We start from the raw sequence: 16,063 nt of genomic DNA, 5'->3' as shown, positions 1-16,063 counted from the left end.
ATGGTAAAAAGGACATGAAAATTACACGCTATTATTTTTTTGTATATTTTTTTTCTCTCTCAGGTACATTTTGGAAATCAGAGTAAATATGCAAGGCAGTGTTTCACAAAAATTACTGCTGTTGCAAAATCATTCGCGATTTATGTGTTTAAATGGGCAGGTTCCACATGTAACATGAGTGGACACGATGGGTTACACATAAAACCTGAAATGAGACTGAGATTCATGAAAAACCTGCAAGTCTGGGTTAGAAAAACCACTAGGATCCTCAAATTTAACACAATGCACTGACACCTAGGTAGCTTTTCCTGTCCCAAATTTGGTCCTAATTTTTTTCATTAATTTTGGGATGGCTCAGAGCAAGAGCATATTTTTTTTTGCATCTATCTGAGGTCATCATTAGGTACATCCTGGAGGGAAATATGTCTAAATTTCTCTTTTATTATTGGGTCTACAAAGTTGGCAAAGTGCCAGGTACCAAAATAAACCCAGTTTCATGGAAAGCTCCAGTTAGCATTCACAGCTTTATTGAATGTTAGCCTGTCGAAACAATTTCATTAATGAAGAATCAGGTAACAGTAAATCTGCCAAGCATGTAAGTATATAGTCATAGTATTAGAACTGGTTTATGAACTACTTTTTTTTACTTTGGTCACTATTATTTCTCATATTAGATCCATTGTAAAAACAGGTTTTTATCATCTCAAGAATATGGCTAGAGTCTGTCCAGTTCTCTCTCGAGCCAACACGGAGATGTTGATGCATGCTTTTATTTCCAGTCAAATTGACTACTGTAATGCCCTGCTTTCTGGTCTTCCTAAAGATAGAATTTCACAACTCCAGCTTCTCCAGAACTCAGCCACTTGTGTGCTGACGAAGACCAGAAGGCGGGCTCACATTACACCGGTTTTAAAATCACTGCATTGGCTCCCCGTGTTTTTTAGGATTGATTTTAAGATCTTTTTAATGGTTTTTAAATGTCTTAATGGTCTTGCACCTTCTTATCTCTTGTTTTATGACTTGCTTTTACCTTATGAACCCTTGTGGACCCTGAGGTCCTCTGACACTGGCCTTTCAATTGTTCCAAGAATAAACACAAAAACTCACAGTGAGGCAGCTTTTCAGCATTATGTCCCTCACCTATGGAACAGCCTGCTGGGGAACCTGAGGGCCGCAGACAATGTAGACATTTTTAAAACCAGGCTCAAGACTAGGGCTGAAAGATATATCGTTATCACATCGATATCTAGATATGAACATTCAAGGTATTAATATCGAAAAGCAACGATATAAACGATTTACATTTCCCCCGCGCTCACCCTGCATGTACAGCTCTGGAAGTCACAACAAATTTCATTTATTCGTACTTTATGTTAATGTTGATGACTGGCAGTGAGTTCTTATAAATAAAACTGCACTTTCCACATTCTTTTGTATTATGATGTTTGTATTTTTCTGAGAAATGCTTGGTTTTCACCGAACCCGTAGTCATATCATATCGTATCGATATCGAGATATCTGGCATGAATATCAAGATATGAAATTTTGTCCATATCGTTCAGCCCTATTCAAGACCCACTTTTATAATTTGGCTTTATTAATGCCCCTTTTTTATCTTATATTTTTACTTCCCATTTCTTTTAGTTTTTAAATTGACTTTAAACCAATGCTTCTGTTTTTTTTAATGTTTTTTAATTTGTATTCTCGAGTGTTTCCTCAGCGGGGGGCTCTCTGCACCCGGGGGTGGCTGTGTCAGTTTCTTGGGGTCTGCTCCTCCCTGGTAGGGGTCCCTGCCACCAAGATGCAGTGGCAGTTTGGCCCTTCCTCACCGGTCTGGATGTGGCTCTAGGTTGGCGGCACCGGGTTGCTGGGGGTGGTGGCTGCCCCCTGGTGTGGATGGCTCCCTGTAATAGCGCCTCCTCTTTTGTTTTCTGGTCCTCCTGTGCGCAGTCTTTTTCTGTGCTGTTATTTATGCATATCAGCACTGGTGATATGGGTGGTGGGGTGTGGGTGTGATTGTGTGTGGGAGGGGGGTGTACTGATTTTTTTATGTAAAACACTTTGTGCTACATTTTTGTCGTATAAAGTGCTAAATAAATAAAGATTGATTGATTGATTGATTGATACATAAAATAAACCACAAAACACAAAAACAACAGATTCAATGTTTGCCATGTTTGTACTCTCAATCACTCAACATATGAAAAGTTAGTGTCCCCAAACAGATCTGTCGTTGCTGTGAACTGATGAGAATATGAACTGACACTGGTCCTCACCGTGTTTGTGAACTCCTATGAGCAGAGACTTGTCGGCGTCTGCGTCCCACCATGATGCTGGGATCTCGATGTAGTCGATGTCTGGCAGCTGCACCTCCAGTTTACTGTCAACACAAACAGCCAGTCAGTGCTGTCACTGTCAAATTGACATACACAGTCAGTCAAACCATTTCAGCCTCATACCCAGACTTTCTGCTTACTGTCAATGAAAGAGGAGCTGAAATTCATCTCAACAGTAAACCATCAAACCAGTCTTGTAGTTATTTGTTTCAGAACACGAGCTGTGTCGTACCTGGCAGGTATCCCCTCTAGAGCCTGATTGGCAGCCTCACCCAGGACCTCCACCTTCAGGTAGTACAACATCCGCACCCTCAGTAGCACCCTGTAGAGATAAAGGTTTTGCTCACTTTTGTTGCACTGATCAAAACTAGAAATCATTCTTTTAATTAGCTTCATTTATGGAACCTTTTTACACAGAACAGCTTGGATTGGGCTTCTTTGGTTGTGTCTAATTAAGCAACGTCAAAGTTTTATATGATGATGGGATTAACCAATAAAGACCCAGTGCGACTTTTGTTGCAGTTCGCAAATTTTCCTCTATATTTACCCTTTCTTAAGTGATTTATTGCCGTTTATTATAATATTATCCTGTTTATTTTGCATTTCTTCAGTAAAAGCCTGTTATTTTTTGATATTTAATTTACTGGTCATGTAGATGTTCATAAAATCTCAGTGAATTCAAAGGTTATTATATCAGAAATAGAGAAAACTGAAGATGAAGTGACTTTTTCATCAAAATCTCTCATTAACTGAACATAAACCCAGGGTGTCCATCCACTGTCATTGAGCCAACTCCATGGGTTTTACTGGTGAATCAATGTTGTGGAAGATGACGGTGTTTCCACGTTCACTATGGAGCCCCTGAACGTCCAAATGGGTCATATCTGAAGACCATGAAAAGATGACAAACTGTATTTTACACCAATTATTTACATGTATTGATAGGATTAGTGGATCAACACTTATTTAACATTTTAGATCGGTAAATTATTTTGGACAACGGTGGACGTTTGGGTCTTTATGGGTTAATCTTGACCATATCAAAAGTCTGTCATTTTGGTAATCATCATAGTTTAAATGTCTCATGTTTTTTGTTTTGGATGCTTATCCTTGGCACCACTGTAATTACGACTACTTCTATCAACTGGCTTTCTGAGAACAAAACATATTCAAATCTGCTGCTCTTATCTGGATGTGCAAATTGCTATGAAGGAATAAACACTTCACATCGAAACTAAACTGCTCCAAATGTGCTTCAGTATAAAATTGACATCCTCATGGGACAACAACAAATATGTCAATACTGTTAACTGAGCTGATTTGTTATTTTGCCAAAGCTTTTAATATACTCTACCGCTTTTAATATACTCTACCTGTTCTGAGGCACCTCTGCGGTAGAAACAGCTATACATTACACCAAATACCAGTAATTGTTGAATCACATTAACTGACCTGTGGGATTGATTACAGTGGTTGTGTTCTCAAGCCTTATAATTAATGCACTACACTAGTGGCTAAAACACAACTCAAAAAACAGCTTTACTTCATCTTATCAACTGATAATACTGTTATAGTCAACATGTACTCTGAACATCCTCAAGGTTCAAGAGCTACATTATGTAGTTTAGTCCTGGTAAAGCAGTGGTTCCCAACTTTTTTTTTTGCTAAAATTAATTTGTTTTTGATAGCGTAATAGTTTGCTATACTATGTTGCAAATAAATTTTAGAGGACATTTAGTCTATATAATGTATATTATTATGGACGGAGGCAGAAAAGCCAGGTGTAGATTACTGCACAAAGTGAGAATTTTATTTTCCTTGGTCAGGATATGTACAGTCAGTCCAGCTAGTATTTACAAGGCTGACAATTAATACTGAACAAACAATAACTCAAACTATGAATTATGAAAGAGCTGCAGCATCTGAAACTGACCACAATGAACATTTGATAGATAGAGTGTACCACAGTGCTTCAGTTTCAGCTTCAGAGTTTGTCGTGTCTTTTATGTATTGGGATTGTCTCTCTCAACTTACCATATATTTTTTATTAGTAAGTTGTTTTTGTCTTTATTTTTTTATCAACTACTAGAAACTTCAGGCGACCCCATTTGAATTCCAGGCGACCCCACGTGGAGTCCCGACCCCAAGGCTGAAAAACACTGTGGAAAAGTGAGGAGTTGACTTACTTATTGCAGTGTTGTTTGAGGTGTTTCTTGTAGCTCTCATCCTGCAGGACTACTTCGGGGTTACAGTGGACCAGCCAGTCTGCGTTTTTAACCTCAGGTACATTGAGCTGATTCTTCAGTTTCTTCCCCTTTCTGCCTCGGGGAACTGGAGCTGATAAACCTGCAAGTCAGAAATGGACAGGACAAATGTTACCCTATCTCCTAATTCTAGTGAATTTACCTGTTGATTATTCACTATAATAAAGGTAGGAAATGGAGACAAAAATGTGGGGTAACTTCACACTTGGAGGGAATTTGGGTGGAAAAATAATTTAAGTTTTTTTTAATTACTCCTGCTCAGAAAAAGCATCAAGGGGTGGGAATTAACTGTTGGAGGTTATGTGGATCAGCAGTAGCTAATCACTACCATCTATTTTGGGAATGTCCAAAACTCAAGTCATTCTGGAAGAACACTCACAATTGTTTGGAACCTATATTTAAGACCACAATCCCATTTGATGCTTTGACATTGTATATGGGGGCCATGCCACAGAACATTCAAACTAAAGGAGACAAATATTTAATGCGAGTACTACTTATTGGAGGGAAAAAAGCTCTGACAAGGAAGTGACGACAACCAGATGCACCACAACTTGAAGATGGTTAAAAGCAATCTATGAAATCTATGTAATGAAGAAACTGTCCTTTTCATTAAAAGTAAAGCAGGATAAATTTATGGAAATGTGGTCAAAATAGATTGTATATATCACCCCACTGAGGCCAGATTTAACTTAACTGGAAATGACGAGTTATATTTGTACTGGTTGAATGTAATGGAGCTGAAACTTGTGTGGATTTTGAAATAAGAATAGTGAAAATAAGGGGGAAAATGTGACATCTTTTCGTCCTTACGTATGTTATTTAACAAAATACAAAAAAAAGGGGTCGACAGAGACCTTATATATAATGTGTTTATGTTAAATTTCATGTTTTACCATTGTTGATTTTTCAGACATGATATACAAATGCGCTTAGTCATTTTTTTGTTTGTTTTACTCAGTTGTAAAGTATTCTCCCAAATGAAAAAATACAATTCTAAAAAAAAAAAAAGTGGGGTAATTTGACGTGAACTGCTAACATTAAATATGAGTTTGTGGTGAGATGCTAACCGGAGTGGTTGAGCAGAGCCTGGTCCTGGCCTTCCTTGCTGGGTGAGATCAGGTCCCAAATGAAGCTTTTAATCTTGTCGTCACCTTTGTAGTGTCTGAGGCAGTAAACCAGCAGAGCCCTGCACAATGATGAAATGAGAACAACTTTGAGGATTTTTCATACTTTTCATTCAACAATACATGTGAGGTCAGACATCCACGTGATTAAATGCAATCAACCTCAGCTTTAGATCAAACTCAAAACAACAAACAGCACTCAGTTCATTCATTTCAACACCGTTGACAAGAGAGTGTTCCTCTTAAAGCACATGTCTGTGTCACCATACTTGCTGCTTCTGTTTTTCCTAAGTTAATGCTTTGCAGTAGTGGCTTCCTCATTAAAAGCTCAGTTCAGACTTAAGATTCATATTAATGTGAAATGCAACTTCTAGCTGCTTGCACAGTCCAGATGCTCTGAAACCTTGTAAATTCAGACCTATGCAACAAGACAAGATGGTCTATTGTTCCAATGATAATGACTGTGTACTCTAGCACAGCTTTGTAGCTGGAATTAACATGTGGCAATTTAAAATATAAATGAGGACAGTGATTCTAAGTTATTTACTACAGCTACATCTCTAGTACTGATAAATACATTACTTCATATATTAACAGAGCAGTATTATTGTTTAGCAGAGCTGGTACTTTCTCCAATAAGCAAATAAAACATTCAACATAGTATCAAGATAGGACAGTGGATGATATTGCTACTCATTCTATATTGTGTAATGTTGTAAAACCACTCCAGACAAACTGAATTAGAGGTCGACCAATATGGGTTTTTCTAAGGCCGATTTTCAAAAATTTGGTCAGCTAATGGACGATATCTACAGCCGATTTTTGAGGCCAATTTTTTTTTTTTTTTTAAAAGCACACTGACTGTAAAATACAATTGAAACACTCAAATAATTAAAATTTTTATGCAGCATTATAAATGAAATTATGAATACGTGTACACAAGGTGCTCTTTTCACATTTATTGAATTTCAAGTGCTGCCCACACAGGTGCCTGATCAAATATCTTATGATATTTTTAAAACTGATCAAATATCAGTTGTAAAAAAACTAAAAAACTACGGCCGATGGCCAATATTGAAAAAATCAATATATCGGCCAGTCGACATATCGGTCTACCTCTAAACTGAATTACTAGCAATGCTGTCAGTTGACTTGCATAAACCTGACATGAGTCTGTTTACAACAACTGAATGAAGCCAATGCAGAAGTGCCTTCAAGTTTTAACACCAGTGACGCATTCCACTTACACTGGACTTCTCTCAAAACATAAGACCTCTTTTTTTTTTTAGAGTCACTGTGTGACAGTCATTTTGTTTGGAACCTCCAGTAAGTAATCTCTTCGTTCATCTTTACCTAGATCTCAGGTCTAACACAGTTCTGTATGACAACTGGTTCATCCTGCTGAGTATAATGTATATTACCTCCATTCAGTAATTATGTACAGTCTATGTACATCTTTACCCACAACATTCCAGAATGGATATATGTCCTTGTGAAACTCAGGTCTGAATTAAGTTTTAGAAAATAGCCTCACCAGTTCAGATAACACATTCCCTATTTATTTATTTTTAATATTCTGAACCATCCATTTGAACCTTTTCACATAGACATACGGTACAAAACAAGTGGAAAAAGAAAGTAGAGCTTTCTAATACCCCCACCCAGTTGCACAACACTTTGCACCTCCTGCTCACTGATACCCTGCCTTCCCAGGGATTTATTTTGAGTCTTAACTTTCAATCCTTTTAAAAACTTCTCAAAAACTTGAAAAAAATGCAAAATTTTAGAAAAAGGCACATGTAAAAAATTGAGTGAATAATGTCCAAGGACAAAAATTGTAAATTGAAATTTTAAAAAAATTTGTAAAACATTCAAATATTGAAATTCAGTTATCAAACTGTGCACCACACCTCTCCTTATGGTAAAGACCATGTGTGTGAAATTTAAAAAGTGTGAATAGTGTCCCAGAAATGGGATGGACAAATATCTTGGACAGACAAACGGAAAAATAAATGATAAATTATAATTATAAAAGCAAATAGCACCTGATACTATTACCATGACAGTCAATAAAAATAATAATAGTATTTGGCAGAGCTAAAAATAATTACTACAATTATACCAAGTTCAACAACTTCATCCAGCAGAACTGTCAGGTATATTTCCTTTTTTAAACTAAAAATAAAATCAACCACAGATTTCATCTTCATCCAGTGATGCCATGAAATGTTTTGATAGTAACTTCATACCAAAGCGAATCTGCTCCATCCTAGCAGCAGAAACCATTTCATTAAACCATCTCTTGAAGCATGGGGGGATGAAGACTTCCAGTTTCAAAAGGCCTGTTGTGCTGCTCAAAGAGCCAAATAACACTACATTATATAGTCCTTATGTACTTTTTTTAAAAGATGCTACCGGCAACATCTTAACCACGTATCTCGCACACAGTTTAAACACTGAAATAAAATGTGTGAAAACCTTTTAAACTTCTGACCTCAATCTACTCTGCACGTGAATATCAACCATATTTTAACATTGTAACCATGAAAAGAAGAAAACATTGTCCTTACCTACAGATCACCTCCATATCTCTCTCTGCCAAGTGCCATTTAAACCGACCATGGTTTAAGATATCCTTCCACCGACCCCAACTGGCATGGCAGCAAAATGATGGAAAGACAGAAAAAAAACAGGAGAAAGAATATGACTCAGAAATAGGAAATAGGTCACACACACATTTCTCCGCTGAAACATGAGCGCAAAAATAAACTGCACTGAGAATTTACTTTGAATTTCAGTGTCTGAGTTTACACAAGAAAAACTAGACATATGGGAGCTCACTGGACATTTTTAGGTGTCCTCAGGTTCATACTTTTGCCTGTGGAATGTTGGATATTTTGTGTTCAGTTAGAAACATTATGTCTATCCTACTGAAATAAATACAAATTGTCTTTTGTTTAATTGTTTACCGCTTAAAGCTTTCAAAGGTTACACATTGAATTTCCCTCAGGATTAATAATCTAATCTAATCTAATCTAATCTATCTATCTATCTATCTATACACCTTTCTGTTGGTGCAAATGTTCCTTAACTTCTGAGATGGAAAGAGCAGATTTATGAATGACATTTTACTTATGAATTACATAATACAAAAGTATTGAGCCAGACCACCTTGTCATTTTAAATTAGGCGGTTTAACACCAGTGACCAACTCCTGTCACAGTCAATCTCATGGACGACTATCCTAGAGAAGTGAGGGCCACCATAGCAGTAGACTCCTTATTCATTCCTACAGATTTGGAATCTTATGTCCTACATATACATAGATTTGATGGTCAGGTGTCCACATAATTTTATTTGTAACCTAAGAGTCAGGTCTCACCCGAAGATGAGCAGGTTCTTTTCTACCCGGAAACACTCTGCCCTTAGGTAGCGCCGGCTGCGGTCACCAAGGCGACGCGTCCGACACGGCCTCTCTTCAGAGTCGCTGTCCAGCTCTGAGAATTCCATCAGCTCATCATCCTCGAATGAGTTGTAGTGACGGGTCTGTTTCCTCACCCGCGGAGTATCAATCACCAACGACTCCTGAGTGAAACAGAAACACTCTGAACGTCACTGACAGGTAAAGAAAACAAAACACACAATTGATGGTTTAATGAAGCTAGTGTCGGGGATCACTGATGTGAGTGTTTTCATTTCTGTTTTCTTATTTGGTAAGAAAATTGAACTGATGGGAATGTTGGCAGGTATGTGTATGTGTTTTACTTTTGTCTGAGATGGTTGAGTCAAGGTTTAATAACTACACTGTTGACTCCGTTTGTTTACAGTCTGTACGGTTCATGTTTATTGGGGTATTTGTATCTAGTATAGTTGTGTTATGTCAACACTGCAGCAGTAGCAGACAATCAATTACTCAGGGTTCAACAGGCTTTCACCTTGAATATACACCCTTTATTTTTGTACTTTATGCTTTTTTTTTTTTAACATGTATCTGGCTCTGTTGTTTTGACATCAATATGGAGCATTCATAAGTGAAACTACATACAACTTCTATTATGAAAAGCTCTAATCTCCACCAATAGCTGAAGTCTCCTGGTCAACTTTTGCTCTTATGTTATATTTGTATTTACTCTCATGTTTGCTGTGATATTATACTATTGTTTTTGAATGTGTGTCATGCTGCTGGTACACTGTAATTTCCCAGTTTGGGATAAATAAAGTACATCTATCTATCTATCTATCTGTAAATGAATTAGAATCTGTGGACCTCTGTGCTCCCATGTCATTAAACATTTAACTGCACAAGATGTGACACCCATGTAAATGTTTGACAGGTAACCACTGACACCAACAGAGAGTGCATACACAGTAGTCACTCATCAGTGTGTACATTCACCTGCTAAGTTAGAACTCCCCGTGTTGTTCCTGCATACTTTTGTAAGCTTCTTTATGTGTTACTCTGAAGTCAAAGCTGTGACACTGAGTGAGTTGAGTGATTCTGTGATTTATGCTCTATGTACACACGAAAACAGCATTTCAGATGGTGTAAATGTCATCACATTTAAACTTCCATGCATCCATTGCTTTGGAATGAGTGTTTGGCACTCAGTCCACCAGAGGGCGCTGCTCTGAAATAACATATTGGCCAAATACCAAGAAGAAGAATAGAGTTTTTCGATTGATACTAATGTTGATATTGAGAGGGGTTAGTCGTCGAAAATATGTTGGTAGTTTTTCACAACTCAAACAGTTGCTCTTAAAAAAGTTCTGCCGTTTCTGGAAATTATTTGCTTCAAATCTCGACGTTCTCTGTTTGGTTCATATCTGTAAGCATCCAGGAGACGAAATGATCACAGAGTATGGATGGATGGCTGTGTGTGTATCTGTATCTAACGTAGAGCATAAATGAGCCTTTAACATGTGTATATACTCATGTTCTGCTCGCAAACTGAAAACTGCATAGAAAGACATACGAGTTATCTCTATTTGTGTTAAGAGTACATCAAAGCATCTGCAACAGTGTTTTCAATTTATTATGAGAATATGGCCACAGACTATAGCAGGCTGCACTGTACAAAGCTACTATAACTCTTTAATACTTGAGCTTTCTGTTCATATTTACCTACGTGGCCCACTCAACTAAAGTCTATGTGTGGGGAACAGTGAGTTTAATGTCAAACAAAATGTTGAAGTCCATTATATTTACATGTACATTCCCAAAGCAGTACTACTGTAAACCTAAAGCCTATTTTTTGGAAACACAAAGATACTGCTGTGTGTGAGTTAACATAGTAACACACACACCTGCTGCATGTGACAGCTCAAGAGGAGAGAACAGAAGGACACTGAATGACATGCTGCATGGGAATAAACTGAATATATTTATATAGTTGTTACTTTCTCCCAGTGGTACTGACTAAAGGCTCAGTTAACAGCAGAATGACACCAGCGGACTTAATGGGTGCTTTACTTTCCGTCCTTTATAATGAACTCAGTTTTGCTGTTAGTAGTTACAAATTTCCTTTTCACTGTGAAAAATGGATTTTTACTTTAAGAGCTTGTGGAAAATGTCAGTTGTGAGTCTCTTGTGTAATGTCGTGCTTCAAAGGATACACCTAGTTTAAAAATGACTTGGTTCCCTTTAGTGCATCAAATGTAAAATGTAACAATACATCTGTGGTTAAAGTCTTCTTTTTCTCCGAGACATCAATATTTTACAGTTTATGACACGTGTCAGTAATGTGACATGAATGTGAGGGTAATGTCTTCCAGGAGATTCAATGGTGCACATCTACCCTCTCTTCAGTGCAAAATGAGTTCTGATGGTCAGCATGGTTTCATCATTGTTTGTCATGTAGTGGCAAAATTATATGTCACTTATGTAACTGTCAAACCCAGGTCACTTGGGCTACTCATGTCTGACATTTGTGTAATTCCCATCTAACTAGGCAAACTCAAATCATTATGTAACTTGTGTGCCTCTTACTTTAAACCTCTACTTTCTCTAAGGGCTTGATTTACTAAGATCTCAAATAACCGGCGCAAATTTGCACCATAAAAATCCAATAACTGGGAGTAATCCGATAATTGCCGTAATCAAATGCAATGCATTTAAACGCACTTCAGAAATGCGATAATCAAAAAACCCTGGTTTACATGTTTTAGTCCATTATTTGATTTCTTTTGGAGTACGTATGTACGTTATGATGCAAGACGTGCACTTCTTTTCATTTTCAAAACATCTGGTCTGGTCTTGTTGACCATGGCAACGCCTACAGTGTCAGCGTTAGCTGTCCTAATGTGGGCGCTAATAAGACAAAAAAACAGGTCACACATCCTTCATTTCATTTCATTGTTTATTTACCATTTTCCTTAAGCTCAGGTTGTCGCTGTGTAACTTCCATTAATATAGATTTTTTTTTTTTTTTTTTTTTTACACATGCACAGATGTAAAAAAAAAAAAAAAAAAAAAAAAAGCAAGAAATCAGATTAACCTGTGTACATGTGTGAAGACAGAGTTTTGGGGAGAAATTTAGATGTGTTAATCCGATTTCTCATAATCAGATAACTGCTGTTATCGGATAAAGCCCATCAGATTATCTTGTTTACAGGATCACTGGAATAATTTGATAACTCCAGAAATCAGATAATGATCGGAGTATTAGTGTGCATGTAAATACGCTCACTGATTCACCAGTAAAACCCATAGAGTTTGATAAGTGACAGTGGATGGAAACACATTGGTTTTTTTATGTTCAGTTAATTACATCTTGGCAAAAAAAAGTCACTTTTTTTTTTCAGTTTTCTCTGTTTCTGATATAATAGCCCTTAACTTTAATGCAAATTTTATGAACATCTATCTCATCAGTGAATTAAATTAATTAGAAATTTCACTGAAAAAATTCAAAAATACAGTGGATAATACTACAACAAATGGTGATAAATCACTTAAGAAAGTTTAAATATAGAGAAAAATGTATTTGGGAACAGCCACAAAAGTAGCACTGGTTTGTTATGGGTTAATAAACCAAAATTATAATAAATCGACACTGAATTGCTTATGTCTGAGAGTGATCGGTCTGTAAACAAGACAATTTTGATTTGTTTTTGAGTTTTACAGGCAAGATGAAAGAAAAAAAAACAAAGTGTTGTTAAAGAGAGGGGTGAAGGGGGTGAGGTAAAAATCAGGGATTCAAGGCACGACGGAATAGAACAATCATGACAATTGTTCTGTTCTCCTGTTACACCTGTTCTCTTTGGCTTCTTGACACTTGCCATGTTGACATTTTGTTTCCGTTTTTATATTTTGACTTGTTAAATTTATTTGATTTTAGTGTTTCTTAATACTTTGATTACTTTTATTCACTGTGCTTTCAGTCTTCTGTACACCACTGTGGTCCACTGTGCTTGTTTTAAAGTGCTTTACAAATAAAGTTGGATTGGATTGATTGTACACACACTCTGAAAACTGTAGCAGTGTTTGGTGTGTAACCTGCTTCACTCATTAAAGCAGTCCATCTGTTACTTCTTCTACCAACATCTTCTCACTGCACTGTTTGCAGCTTTCTACCATCCATCCCACCATCAACTGCCTTTTCTGGAAAAGTCCTCACTTCAGCACTTCTCTTATCAGTTTGTCTTGATTTTGTTTTATTCTCTCCTTCATGTTTTAACACCCTCAGATTTTTCTTTTATTCTCCTGTCCTTTTATTGTTCAATTCTCACCTTCTCTGACTTGGAGTCAATCTCCACCTCTGCAATCTTGGCCCATTTTTGCCAGAAGTTGGGGTCATCCAGGGAAATATCCGTCCTGTTACCAGATGAGACAAAACTGGCCTATAAAAAAGACAAAAAGAATACGATGGCTATGTCAGAAAAGCCGTCAACAACATTGGTTGTTAAAACTCAAGTTTGGCTGACATTAGAGGGAAGATGAACTGCTAATGTTTTAAGATATTTACAGTCTTCACATTTGATCTGCCGAAATATTTCAAGCATCTCCTTAAAACAACATGTGGACCAAAGGGGAAAAAATAAAACTCAAATCAATACAAGGAAACAGGAAATCATGTCTAACTTCATAACTAAATACAGATCCGAAATTGAAAGACCAAACATTTAGAATTTTTTCATAAACATTTAATTTTGCAATTTTTCCCTTTTTGAAACAAACCTGCAGTCTGACAGCATGAGAAAATGTTGATGTTTGATATTGTGCTCTCGAACTTTGAAACTAGATTGAAATTGTAGATTCTATGGGATTTGTTTCTCAGCAAATGTAGTAATATTCCCTCAAAGAGGATGGTAAAAGGCATAAAGCATTAAAGAATCAAATGTGTTCGTTTTACACTACACCAGGGGTGCCAAACATGCGGCCCCTGGGCCTAAACCTGCCCAGCAAAGGTTCCAGCAGGATGATTCGTAAAGTGCATAAATTACACTGAAGATATTAACAGTCAAGGGTGTTGAAGTGTTTTCAGTTCAGGGGCCACATACAGACCAAATGTGATCTTAAGTAAATTAATAGGATAATAACCGATAAATAATGACTACTCCAAATTTGCTTCCAGATTTAAAGTGAAAATACTTAAAGTTACAAAATATAATGAAATGTGAATAACCTGAACAAATATGAACAACCTGATATGTCTAAAGAAAATTATGTGCAATTTTAACAATATTCTGCCTGTTACCAAAAGCTTTCTTTCTGAGCCTTACTAGATTCGATCTGGAATGTACATGTATAAATGATAAGCTGAGGGATAATAATGTTAAAATCTCACTTATTTTGCTTTAGAAATTACTTTTTTTTCCCAAGTTATTCATCTTTTTTGGGGGGGAATGGGTAGATTGTAAATGTACATATTTTCATAATTTATAAGTTAATAAGTTATTCATTACTTTTTTTCCCACTAAAACAGAGTAAAATTTGGAGTTGTCATTATTTATAAGCTATTATGTTATTATTTTAATGATATGGCCTGCTTGAGATCAAATTGGACTGAATGTGGACCCTGGAAGAAAATGAGTTTGACACCCATGCACTACACCTTTTTTTCTAGAAATAGGTTCCAATGCTCTACTTGTGAAAGATTTGTGCAGATTTTCCAACCTTAGCAAATGTGGACCCTTTGCCCTCAGACTGAATGGTGATGGTCTGCGTTCTCCTCTGGAGAATCTGATCGATGTCTTCCTCACAGAACTTAGAGCCCTCATCTTCTTCATCCATCAGCGCTCCATATGCTCCCTTTTTCAATAAGTCCTCCACCTCTAATTTGGAAAGCTGCTGGACCTGTGGAGGCAAATGGACACATGCAGCCATTTTCAAATCTGCGTCTGTAGTCACTGCAGACCTTCAAATGAGAACTGCAGGACATTTGAATATGGTCAGGGGCCATATTTAAGTCCAAGTGCCGTGTCTCACCCCGTTCAGGCTTCCTTTGCGGTTGATGTCTTGCAGAACGGCTTTATCCAAGCCCAGCTTCAGACTTGCCTTGTCAAACATCTCCCTCTCATATGAGTTCCTGGTGATGAGTCTATAAACTTTTACCGCTTTGCTCTGGCCAATCCGGTGGCAGCGAGCCTGAGCCTGGGACACAGGAACGGAAGAAAAGGAGAAAACAAAACACAGCTTTAGTGTAAAGCATCCTGTAATGTACTCATCTTTAGTTTTCCTGTGTCTGTGACGCCATTATGTTTAAACATGGATGTTGTGGTTTTTATACTGTATGGTTTAGTTAATGAAATTTGAATATGGAAGTTTTAAAGTAAACTATGTCAAATGAAGTCCAACCAAAATCAGACAAAGTTGTGATGGTATGGAAAATGTGCATTAAAACAGAAATCAGTGTAATGTAGTGTTGTAGGCCAGACTACTGAAACCAAGGCCAAGTCATACCCAAAGCTTAGTGGGATTGAAACTAAGTGAAATCCAACGCCAGCCTAGATACAGATCATTATGCAATGGACACTTCCTCATCAACCTCATTTGGTCTTGACAATCAGAGTCGCCAGTTTGATCTGAAACAAACAACTAGTCTGGTCCAACAAAAAAAGGTGGTCTTGATCCAGATCAAACTGAACCATAGCTTGGTTCATGTAAACAGAAAATAAAACATTGTTACAGGTAATTATCAAGAACAAGAAGTCATTATCCTGAAAAACAAACGATAACACAAGAGCATACCAGTGGAACATGCAGGGACACACAGCAGCACACATATTAGATGTATACAATGTAAACACGATGCCCCGTGGCTTGAACTCATTTAAAATGTGAATCATTTTAAAACACTTAAGACAAGAATATTACCAATATGTCCTGATGAGACCAAAG

General features: G+C 37.1%; 1 protein-coding gene across 1 annotated transcript in view; it reads right to left on the bottom strand.

Annotated features, from left to right (window-relative positions):
- Positions 1 to 16,063, bottom strand: part of chd6 (chromodomain helicase DNA binding protein 6) — a 189,323-nt gene that overhangs the window by 38,683 nt on the left and 134,577 nt on the right. Inside the window, exons 21-29 of the mRNA XM_030135292.1 lie at positions 15,152 to 15,316; positions 14,840 to 15,019; positions 13,453 to 13,563; positions 9,110 to 9,312; positions 8,298 to 8,378; positions 5,671 to 5,789; positions 4,523 to 4,682; positions 2,569 to 2,658; positions 2,277 to 2,380 (exon numbers count right to left, since the gene is read on the bottom strand). Coding sequence (XP_029991152.1) covers positions 2,277 to 2,380; positions 2,569 to 2,658; positions 4,523 to 4,682; positions 5,671 to 5,789; positions 8,298 to 8,378; positions 9,110 to 9,312; positions 13,453 to 13,563; positions 14,840 to 15,019; positions 15,152 to 15,316 — 1,213 coding nt within the window. The remainder of the gene's footprint in view (positions 1 to 2,276; positions 2,381 to 2,568; positions 2,659 to 4,522; positions 4,683 to 5,670; positions 5,790 to 8,297; positions 8,379 to 9,109; positions 9,313 to 13,452; positions 13,564 to 14,839; positions 15,020 to 15,151; positions 15,317 to 16,063) is intronic.

The sequence above is a fragment of the Sphaeramia orbicularis genome, chromosome 5, assembly GCF_902148855.1.
Source record: "Sphaeramia orbicularis chromosome 5, fSphaOr1.1, whole genome shotgun sequence".
Classification (NCBI taxonomy): Eukaryota; Metazoa; Chordata; class Actinopteri; order Kurtiformes; family Apogonidae; genus Sphaeramia; species Sphaeramia orbicularis.
Note: the sequence above shows the minus strand (reverse complement) of the source record. Positions and strands in the feature narration are given on the sequence as shown.